This window comes from Mauremys reevesii, linkage group 2 (assembly GCF_016161935.1).
Source record: "Mauremys reevesii isolate NIE-2019 linkage group 2, ASM1616193v1, whole genome shotgun sequence".
NCBI lineage: Eukaryota > Metazoa > Chordata > Testudines > Geoemydidae > Mauremys > Mauremys reevesii.
The window spans coordinates 243,598,946-243,622,156 of NC_052624.1; the positions used below are offsets into that span (position 1 = coordinate 243,598,946).

General features: G+C 42.7%; 1 protein-coding gene and 1 long non-coding RNA gene across 12 annotated transcripts in view; one reads left to right on the forward strand and one right to left on the reverse strand.

Moving 5' to 3' along the window:
• SLC26A7 (solute carrier family 26 member 7) overlaps positions 1 to 23,211 on the forward strand; it is a 132,451-nt gene that overhangs the window by 57,782 nt on the left and 51,458 nt on the right. For 9 of the 11 annotated variants that reach the window (XM_039526128.1, XM_039526131.1, XM_039526132.1 and 6 more), the window contains 6 exons: positions 2,357 to 2,509; positions 11,659 to 11,741; positions 13,515 to 13,662; positions 16,622 to 16,735; positions 20,966 to 21,043; positions 22,578 to 22,673. In XM_039526128.1, the coding sequence (XP_039382062.1) occupies positions 2,357 to 2,509; positions 11,659 to 11,741; positions 13,515 to 13,662; positions 16,622 to 16,735; positions 20,966 to 21,043; positions 22,578 to 22,673 (672 nt within the window). Of the gene's footprint in view, positions 1 to 1,376; positions 1,466 to 2,356; positions 2,510 to 11,658; positions 11,742 to 13,514; positions 13,663 to 16,621; positions 16,736 to 20,965; positions 21,044 to 22,577; positions 22,674 to 23,211 lie in introns of all 11 variants that reach the window. The other 2 variants (XM_039526139.1, XM_039526133.1) reach the window with 2 other exon arrangements.
• Positions 18,002 to 20,046, reverse strand: LOC120398602. Its single transcript, XR_005594571.1, has 3 exons — positions 19,912 to 20,046; positions 18,960 to 19,047; positions 18,002 to 18,115 (listed from the first exon to the last, which is right to left on the reverse strand). It is a non-coding gene; the product is annotated as an uncharacterized LOC120398602 (long non-coding RNA).

The window sequence follows — 23,211 nt, forward strand, 5'->3', positions numbered from 1 at the left end:
CTCTTATATTTATACTCTTATAAAATAATGTTATGTACAAAGGTTAGACAGTGACTGAATAAGATGACTTTAAAATTTGAGAGTTTTTTCCAGGCTCTGAGAAACATTCCCACTGAAATATGCTTGTTGTTATTCTGGCCTGGGTTCCAGTATTTTTTCTCCTTGTGAACTATCAACGGGTTTCTTTTCTTTCCCATTGTCATGTTTTTCTTGTGATTGTTTTCCATAATGGAAAACTGAAATATTCCTAAAATCTAACAAAAATTGGAGCTTTTAAACTTGCTCATTTAAAAAAAAATCATAGTCCTATCCAAGAATGACAGAATCATAGAAATTAGAATAGAAAAGTCTTCTATGACAGTGTAGTCAACCCCCCTTCCAGGGTAGAATTGTTCCTTGAGATAAGTTTTGTAGTGCTTTGTCCAGTCCAGTTTTAAATGTCTTTGTTTAATCCCCGAACTGTTGAGAAGTCCTCTTACCATCATAAGTACATTTGAAAATGCATTCATTAAGCACCATTCTAACAAAGTGGAGGTTTCTCTCTTCATTTATTTTAGGTATATTTTTAGTTGCTCTTAGAACAGACACCCTGACTTTTCATATCTGAGCTTCAGTTCTCTTTATTTTATTGTCTTGCATTTTATAGCATATAAATAAGAGATTATTTATGTTGCAGCCTAGATCTGTAGAGTTTCCTGGATTCCTTCTTCTGTATAGGCTTTCTGGATTCCTTTTGGAGACTTTTCTTTCAAAGAAACAGAAAATATTTTAGATTTGTCAGACATCTAAATCTCTGTTACGTATTGTTATCTTTTTCCTATTTTCTCATAATGGACCAATGAATTTTCTGGATTTTTGAATGGCTTTCTTCCAGACATGTTTGATATTCACCTTGTAATATAGATATATATGGGATAAGTGTGACATGAAATGGAAATTTTTAAGACAACTTGGTTGGGTGTCCAACCTACATTTCTTCCATATTCTCTCATTTCATTTCTTTCTCCCTCCCACAGGATGTATGTGTCAAAGAATAATGGGGGCTTCTTGTTAGAAATACATTCAGAGTCATTTGCCTTAGACAAATGATCTTTTCCATACAAACCATCCAGGACTCTTGACTCCCTTCAGAACAGTGAAACACATACCTCCTCTCAACTACCTTTCTATATTCAGTTTATAGTTCAGCCTATATGGCTGTTAGGCCTCCACCTGAATTCTGATTTTTCCCAACTTGTTGTTCTTAAGGCTTCAAAAAGGATGTGTACTATATATGCTCCTATCACTTTTGTTCCTCTAGCAAATAGGTTGTTACACATCAGAGGCATGAAGAACTTGACTGCAGATTTTCTTTCTTTCTCTATTTTTCTGGACAGGATCCTGTAGAAGTTATCTCTATCTTTCCTCAGATCTTCTAACCTCTTCAATGGATTTGGAAATTTCTTCATCAACTTTAATCGCACAGGTGTGTGTCTTCTGGATCCTCAGATTTGGAACAAGTTAGGGCTGCATAGCTCTTCAGTTTATCCTGTTAATCTCAGGATGGCAATTAGAGATATTCTAAACTAGAGGTAATCAATGATTTCAGAGATAGTGAATCAGAGATCTGGTTCTATCCATTTCACAGTAGCTTAAATACCGCATTTATGGCAGATAATCACCCATTCACTTCTGTGAGTGGATGGATGCTTTCATGGTACCAATGAGCCATTCAGGATACAGGATAGACAACGTGAAATTATTTGATACGGTAATTGTATTTTTCCTTTAAATGTCATTAAAATGGATTAATCAAATTTACTGGTTGTGTCTGAATTAAGGAAATTTTTCATTCTTGTGAAGCATATTACATACATATGTGTACTGACAGGATTGAAATATTTAATTCATGATCCTGGAGTAAAATATGAAGGTCGTACTCAGTTTTTACGCAGTCATTCTCTGACTGAATTCAATAGGAGTTTTGAATGAATAAGGATTGAATAAAATCTCATTAAGGACATCAAGATTTGCTCTATTGTACTTCCAGGATAATTTTGCTTTATTACGTGTTTTTCTGTTAGTGGAAATGTATAGTACTGTTTGTATTAAAAAGTTATTGTAAAGGTATTCACATCTTTCAGAATTGTTTCAAGCAGAAGTCCTTTTGTAATAACAGATCCATGATTTTTTTCCATCCAAAATGTTGAGTGAATACCAGTATGCCAGATTGCCTAACTCCTATAGCATTGATTCAGCTTTTGAAGAGTTCTGCACATCTGAAGATATTAGGTTGTATCCTAGTATGTGGCATTTTGTCATGTATACAATTCTGTTGTCATCTCTGTTTTGTTTTGTTTGTTTTTTATCACTGTAGATTTATGCCTACATATTTGAAAACATCAAATCAGTTCAATTAGAAGCTTTGCTTCTGTCCTTGGTAAGCCTGGTGGTGCTCGTTCTTGTTAAAGAACTGAATGAAAAATTTAAAAGAAAAATTAAAGTAGTTCTTCCCATCGATTTAATTCTGGTAAGTATGAAATCAAGTATCAGACTTCTTGCCTTTCAAAGCTTGCAGTTATTTAACTAAACTGCTAAAGCTTATTATGTTGTCAATTGCTACCCTGGGCCACACCTGCCACTTATTAAATGTAGATCTAATTTGCATGGCTGTATGTTAATGTATGAACAGGAAACAGTTTGGATAAATAATTAAAAAAAGAAGTGACGTTTTCAATTTATAAAACATTTTTCATATGTTTACTGTTTCTTACGTAAATGCAAGAACATGAGTCCTAAGATGTTAATATGAGCAATTTTAAGTAAGAGACTAATGCTGGTTAGCTGTAGTCAAACATTGTTTTTTACATTTATTTATGACAAAATCAGAACCTAAACTATTATTTTCTATAATTTCCAGATTCTTTTCATGTGGTGTAGGTTAAATAGAAATTAGCGACAGTGCTGTAAGTGCTCTACATTCAAACATCAAGTGGTAATTCAGACATTTCCCTGCACCCAGAGCTGGGATTCTGTTTTCCCCAGAACCTCTTACAGAAAGCAAACAGATTTTGAGAGAAAAATTCTGAAGTCCATGTGCTCTTCACAGTGTACCAACCTCATATTTTTGCTTTCTTTGGACTCTCTTTTATACAAAAGGATACATTTTTCTAAGGAAGCAAAATGCTGAAGCACAATCAACTGACATTGCATAGGTCATTATAACAAACTATTTTGGGCATTTTTTCATAAAGAATTGGGGCCAATTTGGAATCACATTGAATTAATTACTAACTATTCTGTATGCTGCTGAATTGACTGGATTTTTTGCAGGCTATCTCTGGTATGACATGGCATCTAGAAACCTGTAGAATAATTGTGCTTCTGTTTATGCACAAAACTGTCTGATTTCAAACTATGCCAGGCTTGTGACCTGTTTTGTTTACTGTTTGTTTCCAGTTACTTGGTAGTATGTACTTCTCTGTATGTCTGATGACTGTGGAACCACCCAATTTAATTTGCTTAGCCTCAAAAATAGAAAGGATATAGAATCATAGAAATGTAGGGCTGGGAAGAACCTTGAAAGGTCATCCGTTCCCTACACTGAGGCAGAAGTTTCTAGACCAACTGTGACTTCAACCTATTCTTAAAAACCTCCGGTAATGGGGACTCCACCACCTCGTTTGGTAACTTATTCTAGTACTTAACTATCCTTATATTAGAAAACTTATCCTACAAACTAACCTAAATCTCCCTTGCTGCAGATTAAGCCAATTAATTCTTGTCCTGCCTTCTGTGGACATGAAGAACAATTGATCACTATCCTCTTTATAACATCTGTAACCCTTCTGCCCCTCTAAGTTGGCAGCAACAAGGGCCGGGTTCAGTATCCAGGGGTTCCGTTTCAATAACGCAATGCAAAACCGGCTCGAGCCCCCACCCAGTGACCTGGGACAATTACCTACCACCCCCCCGGGCGCCTCTAGGAGGCAATACTTCCCCACTCGCAAGCACAGAGTCCGAGTGTAGCAAAATCCTTTTAATAAAGGAGGGAAACAATGCGGCATCACGTTGGAGAGACACCACAAACAGGACTATACACAAACCATAAGCAAAACCCACCTCCAAGTACATTTGGCACTGTCCTTAGGGTCTTAAGTCCAATCACCCCAAAGTCCAACAACCCAAAAGTCTCAGTCTCTGGTCAGTGCCACCCCAGAGTTCAAAAGTTTATCTGCAGAGTTTTACCCCCCCCCAGCCTGGGTGGAAATGGGGGGGGTCACGCACACAGGGTGCTAAGGGACACCTTACGTGGGCCAGGGCCGACTGCCCCGCTTCTCTGTGGAGTTCTGCTGCAGCCTTCACCACGACTGGCTCCACTCCACCAGCTGTGCCGCTCCTTCAGCAGACCCGTGAACCACGTCAGCTGTCCCCGCAAACCGCTCCACACTGCTCACTGTTCCATGGGCTGCTCCAACGTGCTGCAGACTGCTCCGCTCTGCCAGCTGCTTGGTGATAGATCTTCAGGCTCTCCCACTACTTAACACAGCACTCAGTGATCTCAGCTCAGTGAGTTTAGCTCTTTTAGTGATTTCAGCTCTTAGTGATTTCAACTTGTAGTAGGAGAGCCCCAGTGCCACATGGCCCAACGTGAATTCAGGTCAGCAACCTCTAGATGGACTCCTAAAGGATTCAAAATTAGCTCTGCTCTTTAACAGTGGAGAGAGGAGGAAGTGCAATTGGTGTTCCAGGCCCTCAAAAGGGGCCCATGCCATCAGGTACACACACCAGTCCCCAACCTCTCTCCCTTCACTGGGTTTTGGAACCCATGTCCCTTGTCTAGCAAGTACTATTTAATGTAGGTTGAGTCATTTCTGTCATAAAGCAGTCTCATAGTTCCTCATTCACATAATTAAGGTAACAGCCCTTTTTTTTCCTTCCTGCCCCAATAACAAAGAAATTGGGGATTCCACAGCTGTGAAAATAACCATCCCATGCTGCTGTGTGTTATGCTAAGTGGAGTGGGTTTACCAATGCAAATGTGCATTCCTGAAATTCCTTTGCCCACTCCTCATAATGTACCACCAGATGTCAGGGTAGGGCTCATCCTGACTCTGCTTACATCAAATCTCCCTTGCTGCAGATTAAGCCAATTAATTCTTGTCCTGCCTTCTGTGGACATGAAGAACAATTGATCACTATCCTCTTTATAACATCCATTAATATATTTGAAGACTTTTACCAGGTCCCTCCTCAGTCTTCTTTCCTCAAGACCACACATGCCCAATTTCTTTAACCTTTCCTCCTGAGTAAGGTTTACTGAACCTTTTATATATTTATTATATATATATTCGTTGCTCTCCTCTGGACTCTTTCCAGTTTGTCTCCATCTTAAAGTGTGGTGCCCAAAACTGGACACAGTACTACAGCTGCATCCTCACCAGGGTTGAGCAGAGCAGGACAATTACCTCCTGTGTCTTAGAGCTTGTTCTTCACTATCGTGCCACATCGGCGCAGCTGCATCGATGCATCTGCGCCAATGTAGCACATCTGGTGAAGATCTACTATGTCGATGGGAGAGCAGTTGCCCATCGACATAATTATTCCACCTCAACGAGAGGTGGAAGCTATGTTGGTGGGAAAGCATCTTCCGTCGACATAGTGTAGTGTAGACACTGCTTTAAATCGATGTAACGTGTGTTGTTCAGGGGCTAGCTTTTTCACACCTCTGAGTGATGTAAGTTACATCGACTTAAGCAGTAGTGTAGACAAGCCCTTAGATAGAAAGTTCCTATTAATACACCCCAGAACCATGTTAGCCTTTTACACAACTGCATCACACTGGTGACGTGTATTCAGTTTGTGATCCACTATAACGCCTAAATCCTTTTTAGCAGTACTACTGCCTAGCCATTTATTCCCCATTTTTATTTGTGTATTTGTACTTTGTTTTGCATTTGTCTTTATTGAATTTCATCTTGATGATTTGAGAACTATTCTCCAATTTATCAAGGTCAATTTTTGAATTCTGATCCTGTCATTCAAAGTACTAGCAACACCTCTGTGACGCGGCTCGGCCATGGTTTGTCCCTCAGCGGGGCTGTGGAGGACCCCACGGCCTCGCTACTAATAGCCTGAGGCTTGGCCCTCGGTTAGGGCGGGGCAACAAACACAGAGTCAATGGGCTCAGGCCCTCAGGCAGGGCTGAGCAGCAACAGTTTTAAGCCCAGTCCTTAGGTCAGGGCGGGGCAACAAACAGAGTCAGTGTGCTCAGGCCCTCAGGCAGGGCTGAGCATCAACATGAGGTTTCGGCCTTTTCAGGCCAGGGAAAAGGGAGAGTCCGCCACCCAGGAGTTGGGTGGCAGGGGGGATGCAGGCCCTCCCTCTCCACTGCGTCCCAGCCCGGGGCCCTAGCAGCGGCGGAGACCCGCTGCTGTCAGTGGGGATCCAGGCCGCAACACACTGACATTGGTTCTGGCAGTGCTGCGGCCAAACTGGGGTCGGCTACCCCCGGGCTACTTCCACTGTCCCCCTTATCGAGTACCTGGGTCGTTGTGGCATCACCAGCAGTCTCGACCACCATCGGCTCCTCGGGGTAAGTGTTCGAGGGCGGGCTCAGTGGGTCCTCGGGGTAGATGGCGAGGGGCAGGCTCGGTTCCTCCTTGGGGTAGCTGGAGCAGGGTGGTCCTGGCCAGTCTTCCTCGGGGTAGCTGGAGTGGGGTGGTCCTGGCCAGTCTTCCTCGGGGTAGCTGGAGCGGGGTGGTCCTGGCCAGTCTTCCTCGGGGTAGCTGGAGCGGGGCAGGCTCGGCCAGTCCTCCTCCGGGTAGCGAGCACGGGGCAGGCTCGGCTGGCCAGGCGGCAGCTCCGGTGCACCGCGGCCGCAAGCGTCTGGCCCCTGCGGTGGCTGGGGCTCTACTGAGTTCTGCAGGTTCGCTTTTATACTTCCGGGTCTGCGCCGTGACCTCTGAGGGGCGGGCGCAGGACCCGGTGGCCCCGCCCACCACGGGGTTGGGGGAGGTTTGTCCCTCAGCGGGGCTGTGGGGGACCCCACCGCCTTGCTACACCCTCCCAGCTTGGTGCCATGTTCACATTTTATAAACATGCTCTTCAGTCCATTATTCAAGTCATTAATGAAAATATTGAATAGTACTGACCCAGTACTGAACCCTGTGGAACTCCACTAGATATGTTCTGCTAGCTTGACAATGAATCATTGTTAACTACTCTTTGTATATGATTTTTTAACAAGTTGTGCGCCCGCTTTAAAGTACTTTCATCTTGTGCGAACGTATCAAAAGCTTTGACTATAATCAAGATAATTCATGTCTACTGCTTCCCTCTTGTCCATGAGGCCTGTAACCGTATCAAAGAAGGAAATTAGGTTGTTTTGTCATTGCACCTCTACCCCGATATAACGCTGTCCTTGGGAGCCAAAAAATCTTACCGCGTTATAGGTGAAACTGCGTTATATCGAACTTGCTTTGATCCACTGCAGTGCGCAGCCCCACCCCCCCAGAGCACTGCTTTACCGCATTATATCGGGTCATGTTGTATTGGGGTAGAGGTGTATTTGTTTTTGACAGATCAATGATGGCTATTCCTTATAACTCTGTTATCCTCTAAGTGCTTACAAATTGACTGTTTAATAATTTGTTCCAGCAACTTTCCAGGTATCAAAGTTAGGCTGACTGGTCTATAATTCCCTGAGTCCTCTTTCTCCTCTTTTTAAAGATAGGTATTATGTTTGCCCTTCTCCAATCCTCTGGAATCTCCCCTGTCCTCCAGGAGTTCTCAACAATAATCACTAATGGTTCTGAGATTGCTTCAGCAAGTTCCCCAAATACCCTAGGGTGAATTTCATCCGGCCCTGCTGACTTGAATACATCTAACTTATCTAAATATCCTTTAATTTGTTCTAACCCTATTCTGGCTTGTGTTGCTTCCCCTTTGTTGTTAATATTAACTGTGTTTAGCATTTGATCACAATACATTTTTTAGTGAAGGCTGACGCAAAATAATCATTAAGCACCTCAGCATTCTTGATGTCTGTTATTAGCTTTCCTTCCCCATCACATTTTCCTTTGGCTTTCTCTTCTTCTTAATGTATTTCTAGAATTTCGTCTTATTGGCTTTTATGTCTTTTGCTAGGTGTTATGTTCATCAGGCAGATGGAGTTGCATACTTAGAGCTGGATGAAACTTTTTTTTTGCCAAAAAATGCAAGTTTGGGTGAACCAAAACATTTTGTGAATTCGTGTCAATTTTGCCAAAATGTCAGTTGGAAAAAACCCTCCAAAACAATTCTGAAAAAAATCAAATAATTTCATTTTAACAATTTCAGAATAAAATATTTCATTGTTTCATTTAAAAATGATTTTTCATTTTGAAATATATTATTTATTAAAAAATGAAAATTTATTAAAAAAAAGTTTGAAAACAAATCTGTTTCATTCAATCTGAAATAAAATTCATGTTCAGACCCAACTGATTTTTTTCTGACTTTTTGGTTTGCCAAAACATTTGAAACATTTTCGTTTTGGGTTGATCTGAAATGAATTTTTGTTTTGATATTTCAGAAAGGCCAGCAGACAGAAAAGTCAGTTATTCTCACAGTTGTACCCAGATATCCTTTTGTGTAGAGTAACTATTTAACCCACAGTCCTTGAGACAAATGTAGACTGTACCTTCACTTTGCTTTCATAATTTTAAAATATTGTTTCTAGAAAGTAGTGACATTTTTTTTCTCCATATGGCTAAGTGGCTTCTTGTAAGATCCTATTGAAGTTTGTAAGTGCTTTTCAAAATTAATATGAAAATTGACTCTATTCCTTTGAATTTTCTGCTATAGTGGACTGGAGAGATAATTAGATACCGTATCCATGGGCGGTGGGTGAAGCTTCCCCTGGGGGAGGCTAGCTCCTGGTCCTGCCTCTTCTGCCCTTGGCCCTGCCCAGACTCCACCCCCAGCTTGCCTCCGCTTGGCTCCCTGCCCACTCAGCCCCCCGCTGCCAAGTCCCTCCTCACCCCCCGGCCCATGGGAGACATCCCACCCCGCCCGCTGCATCCTTCCTCACCACCCCCACACTGCAAGACCCGCTTGCCTACTGTGCCGCTGTCTTGCTGGGGCCCTCCTCACTCCCCCACCTGCCGCTCGCCTTCTCACCCCTCCCTGCCATCTGCCTGCTGCTCACCCCCTTGCTCCCCAACCAGAGCCCTCCCGTCCACCATTAGACCCCCGCTCACCTCCTCACTCCCCCACCAAAGCCCCACCGCTCACTGTAAGACTCCCGCATGCCTGCTGCTTGCCTCCTCACCCCCCTACCCACCCACTCCTCGCCTCCTCACCCCTTTTCCCGCAGCAAGACCCCTGCTGCTTGCCTCATCACTCCCCTGCCCATCCAATTGCTGCTGACCTCCTCACTCTCCTGCCTGCCGCTGGCTTGCCACATCCCTCCTCAGTCCCTTGCTCCCGCAGGAAAGGGAAGTGAGGAGGACGCCACGAGCGGCTGGGACCACCGGAGAGGGGGGGTGGAGTGGAGGAGAGGAGGAAGACTTACCAGTCAGGCAGCTGGTAGGGGCCTTGGGGAAGAGGCGAGGCCACCACTGCCCAGGTGTCTGGCAGCAGGTCAGCAGCAGCTGTGCCAGGGAAGGCCTAGTCTTCCCTGGCCTATTATACCCACTGCCCATGACTGTATCTCTTAGCTGTGTCCTTAAGAATGTAAATTGGATAGAATTTAATATTTATGTCCCTTAGCCGCATATATAAACCCTCTGAGAGGCACAAACTTAGTTTAGAAGTTTGATCTAGAAACACAGCAGCTTGTAAGACCAGAGACTTTTGGTGTTAGAACACCTGAGAATCTAGCAAGATTTAGGAACATAGCTTGGCCCCATGTACACTGCGAGACCTAACTATTTGTTGAGGGACTGCTATGTTGTGGCATATGTCCCTCAAATGGCAGGAAGTACACAGTAGACAAGGTCTAAGCTAGAAGCAATTTCATATCTGAGCAGGAAAGGATGAGCTATTATCCAGTAAGAAAAAGTGTTTGTATAGCATGCCCTAGGAACCATGAGAGACCTAATCAGATACTTGTGAAAATACTTTGAGGAAGGGAGTCAGACAGAGGGGAAGTCAGGAGGAAGTTGTGGGAATGCACAGGCAATAAACCACTAGACCTAAACCACCACAGCCGAAGGGAAATGCTATTATTCAAGCTAAGATACACAGCAACATGTCAGGTTACAGTGGAATTCTTCAGCCACTTTGCAACTGATTAAAAAAAAACTGAAAAGGAAAAGGACATGAATGGGCTGAAAAACTCACAGAAAAATGTATGCGAGGGAGTGAAAACTCTGTGAAGATCCCCTTACTGAGTTTCTCCTAACATCACTGTGCAGAGACCCACCAACTCATGTAGGTCCCATGCCCACAGAACACCATGTCCTGAGAGGGTGGGAATTATGGTGCTGCTCCCCTACTAGTAGCCACAAGTAGATCATGCATGGATTGTCCCCTTTGTGGGTAGATTTGAAGAGGGACAGTCACATTTGGATAAGAAAACTTATAGAGCATAGGGTATTCTTAATACAAATAATAGTTTGCACATGTGTTTTGCAGTTTTCTGAAATTTAAAACGTGTAGCCAAGAGGAAGGCAACCTAAACAGCAATGTGCAGGAGATCAGACTAGATGATCATGATGGTCCCTTCTGACTAGAAAGTCTATAAGCATGTTTCTATTTCAAAACACTAGAATTTGTTTTTAAAAAAAAGACATCGGCATTGACAGGCTGCATACTAACATGCACTTGGAGGGATACAGTTTTGTGCTGCATTTTGTTAGTGGGTCTGTGGATACAAATTGAACATCTATAACTGGTGTGGGTGTGGGGCAGCAGTCATATTTGGCAGATGTGTACTTAAATATGCGCAATCTCCTTTTATCTCCAATACCATAAATGTTCATGTTCCCATACAAAAATACTGCAGTATTCTACAGTAATTGCTCAACACATTGCAGGTGTACTCTTTTGGACCAGCTCTGTAAAACTTTTTTAATAGTTGTTGGATTTTACTGAAGTATGAGATTTTCTGTACATAATCCCTACAGATTCTGGTTCTATGCATTGATTTTCTTAGCTATGCCCTCAGTGGGTTGCAGCAACATGTTTTGGCTGTATATACTATGGCATCCTGTAGTGAAACTTACAAGATATATTCTTTTTGCATAGTTTTCCATGAATATGGCCTTCACCCTTTCTAAACAGAATATTGCACTTAATGCTTAAGTAAAGGTATTTTTATTAACTAGTATGCAAATTTCAAGACATTAGAGTGGCATCTTTAGGAAGGAATATTTAGAGAGGCATCTTTCAGGACTCTAGTAGGCAACTTTAGGAAGGAAGAATGGTCCAGTGACTGGATGATAGCCTGGGACTTCAGAGATCTGGTTTAAATTCTCTGCTCTGCTACAGATTTCCTGTGTGATCTTGGGCAAGTCACTAGGCTGCTCTGTGTCTCAGTTCTCTTTCTGTATAATGGGGATAATAGTATGCCCCTACCTCACAGGGGTATCATGAAGATAAATACATTAACGATTGTGAAGCACTCAGATATTGCAGCAATATGAGTACCTAATAAATAGAACATTAACATCATTTCTTTATTGAATTAAATAGATCATTGCTACATCCATTGGCTGCTACTGTGCTGATATGGAGTACACCTATGGGCTAGAAGTTGTGGGACATATTCCAGAAGGGTAATGTGTTCTTTATTTGCTAATGGTTTTTAAATGTATGTATGTTTAGAGAACAGTCCATTAAAAGATCAAATAAAATGAAAATGGAGAGTATCTGCAATACTCATTTCGGACCTCAAATATAGCCCCTCACTGGAGAAGTTTGTTGATACCATCCTGAGCAATGCAGAAGTTCAGGTGCCTATGGAGACTGTTTCATTATTCTGTAGGACAAATGATGTCCAGTGGATCTAAGAAAGGTTGGACGGTAAAACACTCTCCCCTACTACAACACAACTTGCCAGGCCTCCTTCTCCAGTACACCTACCAAAATAATTCTCTCTATGCTGCCACGGACCAGGTGTTATGGAGGAGCTTGCCATGGGCAGAGGATGGGTAGATAGCACCCTTCTTCTGCAGCAGTGTTTCTACACCTTTTCAGTTTATTTTTTTCTTTTTATTTCTAAACTGGGATATTAAGTCATTCTCCCCCCACTCTCCCAAGTAATCTATTGGTGTCTCATAAGAAATTTCCTCACAAATATTTTGGGGGGGAGGGGATATGTTACCAAATGATGTATTTTTGAATAGTATTTTAACAAATATAGAAGCACCATAGTTACAATGGTGATGAACACATAGATAGAGAGAACCTACTTCATTGGGGTCCATGATCCCAGAATACTGCCTGCTTCTCATGATCATTATCAGTTTATAAGATTTAAAAATGGGGCTCAGCAAGTTAACCCATTAGATTTCCAACCACTTCTAGGGTTTCCCCATCTGACATAGGCCCAGTGCATTCTGGGAAGCCCAGGAGACAGTGTGTGTATTGGGAACTTGCAGCAACAGGAGGAAGATCTGTTGAGAGAGCCAGTTATATGAGCTGTTGGGGGCAAATTAGGTATCACGTTTCTAAACTCAGGGTTTGGACAAGGCTAAATGCATCTCTTTAATATGTATTATGAAGAGTTAAGATTTATTTGTGCAGCTTTAATTAAAAGAAGCTTATTGTGTGCTACATAACACTTAAAGAATTGCTGCAGAAAGTGTTGAAGAATGCAAATGCAGCCTGTAACCTCCAAAAACCAGTAAATGCTTTGAGAGGCTTAAATTAAATTGTTGTATGTTACAAAATGAGGAAACAAGATTTCAGTGGCTGAGCTGATTTATGGACCCATTAGCAGTTCACTAGTTCATTGTTTTACATATGGCAGATTCCATTTGAGATAGTTTCATTCAGGCTGTCTCAATTTCTCCCTGTAGTTTCAAATGGATATGGTATTCTTCCTCTCCTAAATTGTTGTGAATTGTTACTTTATTACTATTATTAGTCATCCCATTCTCCTATCCCCCACATATTAAGTCAGCAAAATACATATTTTGGGGCATACATTTCTGATTTAACACTGATATAGCTTTCAAACAGGGGGCATTGTGGCTACCACCAGTTCTGCCCACTGGCAACAGAAGGAGTACTAATATTGTCAAGGTGACAGGCTACCATTGGCATTTTAAGCACTGTGTGCTTTAAAGGAGGTCTACCCAACATGGTTCTCACAATGCTAGTGGCTGCCAGCATCCTTTTTACACTAGTGCTTCTGCTGTTGTTACCACTGTTTGATGCAACTGAAAAAGTGGTAGCAATGATGTGACATTTAGGGCAAAATGCCACAGTGTTTACAAGCCCTGTGTCTCTGTGAGCTTGTATGCATTCCAATTAAATATAACTTCAGTTCAGGATTTATCACACATGTATCAAGTCAGTAAAAAGGATTGTATTTACCTTTACAGGATACCAGAACCAAAAGCCCCATCCCTGAACATCCTCTCTGAAGTAGTTACTGAAGCTTTTGGAGTAGCGTTAGTTGGTTATGTAGCATCACTAGCCCTGGCTCAAGGCTCTGCTAAACAGTTCAAATACTCTGTGGATGATAACCAGGTAAAGCGTTTTCTTTTCAGTGCCAGCAGATCATAAAATGACTATGATTTTTGCAGGTGACTGAGGCTTAGCAGGTGACTGTAGGGTGACCAGATCACACAGGTGAAATATGGGCACACGGGGGGAGGGAGCAAAAAAAAAAAAACATCCGCTGACGCTCCACGCCCCCCCCCGCACCAGCATGCCTCTACTCCGTCTCCACCTCCCCCCTCCCTCCAGTGCTTGTGCCACTATACAGCTGATCAGTGCAAGCCTGGGAGGGAGGGGGGATGAGAAGGAATGCGGCATGCTTGGGGAAGAGGCGGGGCCAGAGTAGGGATTTGGGGAGGGATCCAGTGGGACAGTGAGGGGGTGGGGCTGAGGGGGCGGGGCCAGGGTGGGGATTTTGGGAGGGATCCAATGGAGGAAGGAGGGGGCGGAGTCAGGGCAGGGGGGGCCGCAAGCCCCCTCCGGGCTCCACTCCGCCTGTGAGCGGAGGCAAAATATCAGGACAATTTGCGTCCCGACCAAAGATAGGTCGGGACGCGGGACAAATAAGCAAATATCGGGACAGTCCCGATAAAATCAAGACTTCTGGTCACCCTAGGTGACTGAGGCATTTCAGATGTTATCATGAGGACTTCAGATGATAGTAGTAAACACCCAGTGCAGTCCAAATGAGCTCTGCAAAGCTTCCTAGTCTGTGGAGGCTGCTGCTGATTCTAAGGGGACACAAGCCTCAGCAGCAGCCATGGAATGCTGCATTAGGCACCAACAGTGGCCAGCTTGGGTTCCAGTCTGTTCTTCAGTGTCGTAACATGAGGCAGTGTCTTCCAAGGCAAATCAGCGAGAGAAGAATTTTACATGGGCCACAGACTGAAGAAATAGAGCAGTAACTGGGGTGAGCTAGGAACTTATAGCCCCATAGACTTGCCTGATTTTCTTACAAAATGGGGCTTGTGCAAAGCATGAGTTCCATTTCAAGAAAAGGATGATTCTTTATAAGAAGTAGGAGCAGTGCTGATTCAGACAACCCTGCCAAACCCTCAGCTGCAGGGCTGTCAGTCCTGAGGGTTCCACTCCTCAAGGGACAGGCTGAAGTGTCAGTGGGCTATTTACTGCTTATGCCACTCTGCTGCTGAATCTGGTGTAGGAGCTACGTCAGGTTGGCCGAGTGCTCTGGGAAGATAATAACTTAAGCAGTTGGTGGGAAATACAAGTACTTAGGGACAAGTTCGCTATTGTATATGGTCCCACAGGTAGAGCTGATGGGGAATTTTTCAGCTAATCATTTTTCATCAGAAAAGTCCCTTAGTCAAAAGCAAAATTGTTCGTGAAACAAGGTCAGTTTAGCTGAATCTCTCAACTCCAAAAAATGTTGAAAAAACGTTTCAAAATTGTCTAAATATTCCATTTTGACCTTTTTAAAACAAAAACGTTCAGTTTTCCAGTTCAACCTGACTTTTTTTGTTTTGAAATGTAAGCTAAATAGACTGAAAAAAGGTTAAACAAAAGAAAAAAGGTCAGAATCAAAACAAAACATTTTGAACTTATCAAAAGAAAATGTTTTGATTGACCCAACGTGGAAAAGAAATTGTTCAGCTTGCTAACTATTTTGTGATTTTGGCTTTTCATCATGAGTCAGGACTGAAAAAATATTTGAACTCTCTAAAATATTCTCAGGATGGGAAAACAGTTCCTCTCCCAGTTCTGTCTGCGTGCCTGTGGGACTGAAATGCCACCCTGCCTTCCCGCCCCATTGCATAGCAGTGTAAGGTAGATGAGCCATGGCTGAACAGTGAATGATTGGCTTGGTAGCTGGAGACTCATTTGAATGTCTTTGCAGGACACCCCAGTTTTGCTTGGACCAGCCCATGTCTTTGCACCTTTTATATTAGTACATCATTGAGACATGGATGTGTGGATGTCTTCTTCGCTCATGTTTTAAAAAATATTTCTGCACACAATCTTCCATTAGTTTTGACTTATGTCACAAAGCCATGTTTTGTAGGGAAGGGGGAAAGAAGATGGAAGTCCTGCCTGAGTGATGGTGGAAGGCAGGCATTATAGCTGCAAATGGCAGGAATAAGATAATGCCTCCAGGGGTACTTAGTCTGCAGCCCTTGCTGTGCCTTTAGTAAATGTGTAGCATGCACATGCACAGCTGAGCCCTCCAGCAGCTTGCTGGTCTTCAAGTGGGAGGGTAGTTGGTCAGGCAGGTGGCTGAGTGTGCCGCCTATGGGGCAGTGAGTACTGCCAGCACCATTATTGGTCTCTGTGTGTGGGTAAGAGGAAAAAGAGTCTCCCTAGACTCTCTCCCTGACTCAGTGCACTGATGCTAAAGAACCATAATCAGACACTGTATTAGAACACACTATTCACCTCAGTATGTAGTTTGCAAGATCTTGGAAGGCTTCTTCACCCTGACTAGGCATTTCATGTCTAAGACTTTGCTCAGAGGTAGCTGCATTTCTGTCCTGGGTGAGGCATAAAGCACATTAGTCATGAAAGATACCATATACATGCAAGTTACCATTTCTACCACTCCATTAAAACTTGCTGTCAAAGAAGGTAATTAACCATTCTTTTTCAAAATTTCTTATTGAAAGTGGAGATTGGCCTGAACATACTTCAGAGCTAAACACCCCCAAACTTTGGGCTGTTCAAAATGGATCTGGATGTAAATGTTGTGGTTGGAGCCTATCTCTAATAACTAGGAATGCCATTTATTCTCCAAACACAATATAACTCCCTGGTCTACCTTTGAATCTAGCTAAGCATCTGGATCATTCAGGTTAGAACATAGTCATGAGAAAGCATACAGTGGGAAGATCTTTTAGGGGAAAACAGTAACATACACTGTAAAAGTTTGTTCTTTATAATTGCTAATATTTACATAGAGAATTCCCATGTTGGCAAGAAATGTTGTAATGACAGAACAACAGAATAAAACAATGTATTCTTTTTAAAAACTTTGCAGGAGCTTTTGGCTCATGGCCTCAGCAATGTGATTCCTTCATTTTTCTTTTGCATACCAAGCGCTGCAGCGATGGGACGTACTGCACTTTTATATAGCACGGGAGCAAAAACACAGGTAACTCCTTAGACTTAAATTGGTAAGAAAGCTGAGATTATTGTACTGCTTATCATGTATTATACTGATTGTATCCACTATATTTTCTTGTTCTCTGTTTACCTGTAATGTGGAGCTCTCAGAAACCAACTTCTGAAGCCATTATCATTACCATCCCTTCAAGCTTCATATAAAATCAGCTGGTGAGAGGAGGATGGCTCTCATTCCTCCCAGCAGCCAAGCATGTATCCCCAATACACAATTTTAGTTTAATAACTCAGGTGGGAAGAGGCATGAGTCTGCCCTTTAGCTTTAATAATCTGCCTGGCATCACAATTATGTGCTACAGCCATGCTAAAAAAGCAAATGGGTTGATTTATTAATTAATCTACTTAGATTTTAATTCATTATGAGCTCTCAAGTCTGGGAAACAGAACTCTGTCCTTGTGTTTCTCCCCTGCGTGGATACACTGCAGAAACTACACGTAAGCTCTTGCATTTTTATTTGTATTTATCACCACCATGACTAAAGGGCCTTCTAGTGGTGTGTGAGGGATTTCACTTTATATGTTGAGCTGGTCTTTAGCTTTAGTTTGATTCGATTTAAATAAATAAATCAGATTGTGACTAAAATTAATTAAATCCAACTTTTCCAGTTGTTTTATTTTCACTTTATTTTAAAAATCAGCCTTGAAAGCCACTCCTAAAAAGTCGTAATCTGCCCACTGAAGGTCTGTGTCACTGAGTGCTTGTATTGTGTCACAATGTGCTCATATCGTACAGTACATATCAAGCCTGTGGCGATGACATGTTCAGCTTCTCCATGACAGATATTAGCTGTTTGAGTTTTTGACAAAGCAATTCAGATAACAGGAACTAAATCTGAGATTGATCGGAACTACAGTTGCAAAAGTATAACTTTTCTAATTGTGCTCATTATGTTAACTCAACCAAATGAACACCATTTTGGGGCAAAGCTATGCTTGTCCTTAATGGCAGTTCATGACCTAAATGAGGGTAGATTATTACTCATGATGTAGGCTTGTAGATTATGCTGAACTCTTCAGATCTTATCACGTTTGTTTGTCACAAGTTGTCATAATACCTAGAAGTTATTTAGGTCTTTATATTTCCAAAGCGCTGTTCAGGTATTTGTTGATAACCCACACAGTACCCTGTGAGCTAGGTAAATTATACTGAATAATTTAAACAATAAACATCTTTAGAAAGCATTAATATTCAAAGTCAGTTCTAATGCTGTTTATTGAATGTATCAAGTAACAGAGTCTGACAACATTTAGTGCTTCACCATCCTTGTGCAGCATCGTTTTCTATTATCCACCCAGATCCATTTTATCCATGCTTCAGACCCATAGTTCACTGTAGAATTCATTTTAGTTCCTGCATATATGAACATAAAAATGGCCATACTGGGTCAGACCAATGGTGCATCTAGCCCAGTATGCTGTCTTCCCACAGTGGCCAATGCCAGGTGCTTCATTTTTTCCAGCCCTGGAGCACTCACGGAGTCGGCACCTATGTGAGGAGCAGCTCTAAATTGCATCAGGCTCACAGTTGGCCCTCAGAATTAGTCAGCTGGACCTGGCTCCCTGACACCTTCCCTATCCTGTCTCAGTCAGAACTCTACCATAGCAGAGAATGTGCCCCTGTAATTCTGTGATTTAGTTCTGGATCACATGCAAAGGCATATGGCCAGCTCTCAGGATAGACACTCCCAGGAACTGGGGCTAGGAGTGGGGCTGCAGCTGTCAGGGGGAGGGAGCGCAGACAAGGATAAGGGGCTGAGACGGGGGGTGGACCTGGGGCCATGGCCAGGGCCGAGGCTGTGGGCAGGAGCTTAGTTGTGGGCAGGGCATGGTAGAGGCTAGGAGCTGAGGTCCCGTCTGTGAGCGAGGCCGTATCAGAGCTGGGGGCAGAGCAGGGCTGGGTGGCGCTTTCTCCTCACCATCCCTGGGGGCTGGCCCTTGCCCCGCCGCTCCCCCCTGAACATTCCTCTGTGCCACCCGTAGGGGGGCGTGTCCCACAGTTTGGGGACCACTGCTCTATTCCACCACCAGCTGGCTGTGCAGGCTCTGTTGTTGCATGGACCTTACGCCATATGTGCCCTTCTATAGGTTCTTTTATCATGCTCATCACTGTAGTACCTGACCTGCCAGCTAGAGTGCCAGTTTCCTGTATGTGGCCTTCTCTAACCCCAATGCTATGACAGACTAAATTCCTTTACCTCTTTTCTTCTTCTGCCTCTTGGAAAGGTGCACTTCAGTTTGACTTCCCAGTTTCTTGGTCCATATAGGTGGGATGGCAAGCAGAGGCTGAAGAATGTCACAAACAAATGTTAATGACAACAAGCAGAGCAGAGGCAGGGGGTGTTCTGAAAGCATAGAAGTCAGTGGATTTAGTTGTATGTCACGAGAGAGATGTAAGGGGCCCCACAAGGACTAGTACCATCCCTGTTTGAATCTATAATGGACTTCATGTTTTCCAAGAATCTCTACTTGGACTTAGTAGGATCCTGAGCATTTTCCTCTTCATGATACCTTAATCTAGCAACCGCAAGAAGTGAGAACTGGATTCCAGGCTTGATAAATATTCCCTCAGGTGATTTCAGCATCTGTCCTTTACCTCTCTTTTCCCTGACATTTTCTTTTTGGCTAAATCATCCCTTAAAGTGTGCCCTGATAACTTTATTAAAGACACACACTATAGTATCATAATAAAGCAAGCAGGCATATATTTATCACCAAAACCTGGAGAGGATTTGATTGAGATCTAGAGTAAATTTTGAGGTTTTATTCCTACTGTGTAGAGGTGCGGACTCACCCCTGTGGCATCTCCTGCTGGTCTCTCAGGGAATTACCTCTTTTTCCAGCTAGGAGCACCCTCTGCAGGCCGGTGATCCGCCTGTCCTCTTGGCCCCCTGTGTCCCTCCCTGGACCCCAGTGCTCTTTTAACTGGGGTGCTGCCTCCTGGCAGTCCCCCACCAATCTGGGTCTCCCCTCTCTGGGGAACCCCCAACCCACTATCCCCACTTTGCCTCAGTTTTGGCTACCGCCTAGTCTCCATCTAGCCCCCACGCCCTGGGGCAGACTGCAGTATCAGCCACTCATCATAGGCAAAGGGGTTTGGACCTGCTGCCTTTGCCTACCCCTTGGGCTACCCCCTGCAACCCCCAGTACCTCTTGGCCTTATGCTAGGCCGCAGCCTGGGACTTTCCAGGCAGGAGCTCCCTAGCTCCTCTGCCTTTCCTCAGCCCTCCTCCACTCGGGTACCCTGTGTCTCGTGCCCTGCAGCCAGGCCCTTCTCCCTCTACAGGCAGAGGGAGACTGTTTGGGCTCCTGGCTCACAGCCTTTTTATACAGGCCAGCTGTGGCCTGACTGGGGCGTGGCCCAGCTGCGGCTGCTTCCTCAATCAGCCCAGCTTTTAGAGCTGCAGCCCTCTCCAGGGCTGCTTTTTAAACCCCTCAGGACAGGAGTGGGTAACCACCCTGCTACATACTGCTAAACAGGATTATTTTGTTTTGTAATTTTCCACCAGATTAACACTGTGATAATACATACATTTGCCTAGATTCATGTTTCCTGCATAAACCATTAACTTTCTGATATTGGGGATTATGATTTACTGATGCATCAACCAAAGGTAAAATGTTTCAGTGCTAATACAGGAATCTCTGTTGATACCTGATCGTACAAGGGAAATGTTTTCTCATAATAAAGGAAGAAAAGAGCCCCTCCTATTCAAAAAAACCCAACAGATCTAGAGTTCTTCAAATATCACTGTTGCATTGTTCAGTGTAGGGATAAACTGTTGTGAAACGACACAATATGAAGGGCATGTTACCATAAATACAAGTACAGAATGGGCATACATTGCTGCAGATCTCATGAAATTACTGCACACACATGCACCATTACAGTAGCTAATTTTACAAGTAGTTCGTGCCTATGTATCTAACATCAAGTCAAGCCTATTGTTGATATCTGATCCAGATATTCGTGCATTTAGTGGCTAGAGGAAATCCACCAGAGGTGAAAATTTAAATGATCCGCACATGGTTCTAATCCACAGATTTGATAGCCAAAATCTGTAGCCTGTTTCCTTTATCTTTTGTGTTTATAATGTTATGTTATTCTGACCATTTCTGGTAAACCCAGCATATTCAGGTGACTTCTAATTGGCTATAAATATTGAATAACATTATTGTGCTTTCCCTGTTTGTTTGTTTTTAGGTGGCTTGCCTTATATCTTGTATTTTGATACTTGTGGTGATCTATGCAATAGGACCAATGCTATACTGGCTGCCCATGGTACAGTACTTGTTTTTATTTTTTAAAGTTATTGCACATTTCCAGACAAGATATACATGTATTTCATAGACGATGGTTCTCCTTTTGAAATGAATGCATAGCTCCCATAAACACCAGTGTTAATGGCATAATAGAAAGAGGAGAATACACCTCTGCAAGTCTTAAAATACCTAGATTACCCCCCAATTCCTTTGTGTTGGGAAATATTTTCTTTTAACTTAATTTTGATCTGTAATCCATCTAAATATATGGGGCCAGATTCTAGCTCATGTGAATTGGCATAGCTCCACTGAAGTCAAAGTAGTTGCACAAGTTTCCTGCATAGAGAATGTTGTCTGTGATTTTACTTTACAAATAAATTTGTCCTACACTGAAGCTAGTAGCCAGTGATCTAACTTTTATTATAGAAAGTTATGAACTGCTCTTGTTTTGCTGCACAAGGAATTATGAATAAATCTGCACTGAGATGTGGATAGACCAAATAGAGTGTTGCCATGTAAAATATCTAGCCATAAACATTGTAAGTTAACACCAAATCACTAGTAGAGAAAGGCCAAAGCCACTAAAATTCAGATCCAAACTTCTCCAAAGTTTGAGGATGTTCATATTAGGGATTTGGGGTCAGCCATGTCTTACTTTTACTATGCTTTATTGTTGATATATTGCCATAGGTGTGCAAGGTGCTTTCCACGTATGGGGTCCAGGCCTGAAATAGATTACTGTCTAATTACATAATCTGCAGTCTAAACCACTGGATAAGGGATGTACCATGTGGCTTTGTTTTTATCCTTTCCTGGTTTTGTGTGTGTGTGTGTGTGTGTGTGTGTGTGTCTGTCTGTCTGTCTGTCTGTCTGTCTTGTATTTTAATCTTTGCCTGTTTTCCTGTTTGTGGGTATTTTTTTAGCCTTTTGCTATTTTCTTTTTTTATTTAACCCTAGCCTATTACCCTTATTTTGAATCTTTTATTTATTTATTTATTCCCCCTTTCCTACCTCCATGTTTTGAGTCTATCCCTTCCCATTCCTGTTTTGATTCTGTCCTCCTCTTTCCTGTTCTGAGGCCCATAAATTGAAAAGACTAATGCAGGGTTGGCCTGGTACCTTTACTCTGCCTGCCAAATCTCTGGATTCTCCACTCCAGGACCCTTCTGCGGAAGGTGGTGAGGAGTGGAATTGCTGCTTAATAGGGCAGGAATCATATCAGTGCCTGGAAGATACTAGCTCCTTTGCTCCAGAGAACCTCACCAGGTAGCAATAGAATGTGGGCCTGCTGCTACTAAAACAGATAGGCCTGGTATTTCTCTCCAGAAGTTCCTGTCTTCTTCAGTCCAGGGCCTCGCCTATATAGTCTGTTAGGGTGAGGAGAGTGGGTCTGGTGCCTTGTCTGTGCCCTTGATATCTGTACTCACTACATTTTTGAAGCATTTCCCTTGATATTTCTAGGATTAAGTTATATCAAGTACTAATTTGGGAAAAATGCCAATTTTGCTACCTAGCAATTCCCTAACAGCCTTTTCCCTTTGCTTCTTTTTCAGTGTGTTCTAGCAAGTATCATTGTTGTGGGTCTAAAGGGAATGCTAATGCAGTTCCGTGATTTAAAAAAATATTGGAATGTGGATAAAATAGACTGGGTAAGTGAAATGTAACCTAAGGATGTTTTCCAGACAGAGGCTTAAACACATGCTTGCTAAACAAAACCTTAATACTGCTTTAGGCTGAGAACCCATATGCCAGTGCAAGCCAGTTTTTTTATATACTGCCAGATTATTTTCTCAATCACAAAATAGCAGCATTTGAAATTTTAATTGCCTTTATAAGAAACAGGAATGGAATTTTGGCAAATTATTAAGGATAAAGCATAATTTAAGACAAAAAAAGTTTATGCAGTCAGACCTGGTTAATCAGACTGGATTTAGAATGTGCAATTTTGTATGTATACAAATCCCTTGGTTAGCTAGTCAGCAAAGTTTTGCTGGTATGGAAGTGTAAAAAAATCTGGTATTCTAGCCTGGTACATGGAATGAAAACTATACAGGACATATAGAAATAAAAGTACAAAAGATGTGGAAATAGATATTGTGTGCTTCTAATGATGTTGCGTAGATCTTAATCCAGATGAAAATAGTATTAGATATGGGTGATGCTTTCCCGTTTGCAGAGTAAAACAGA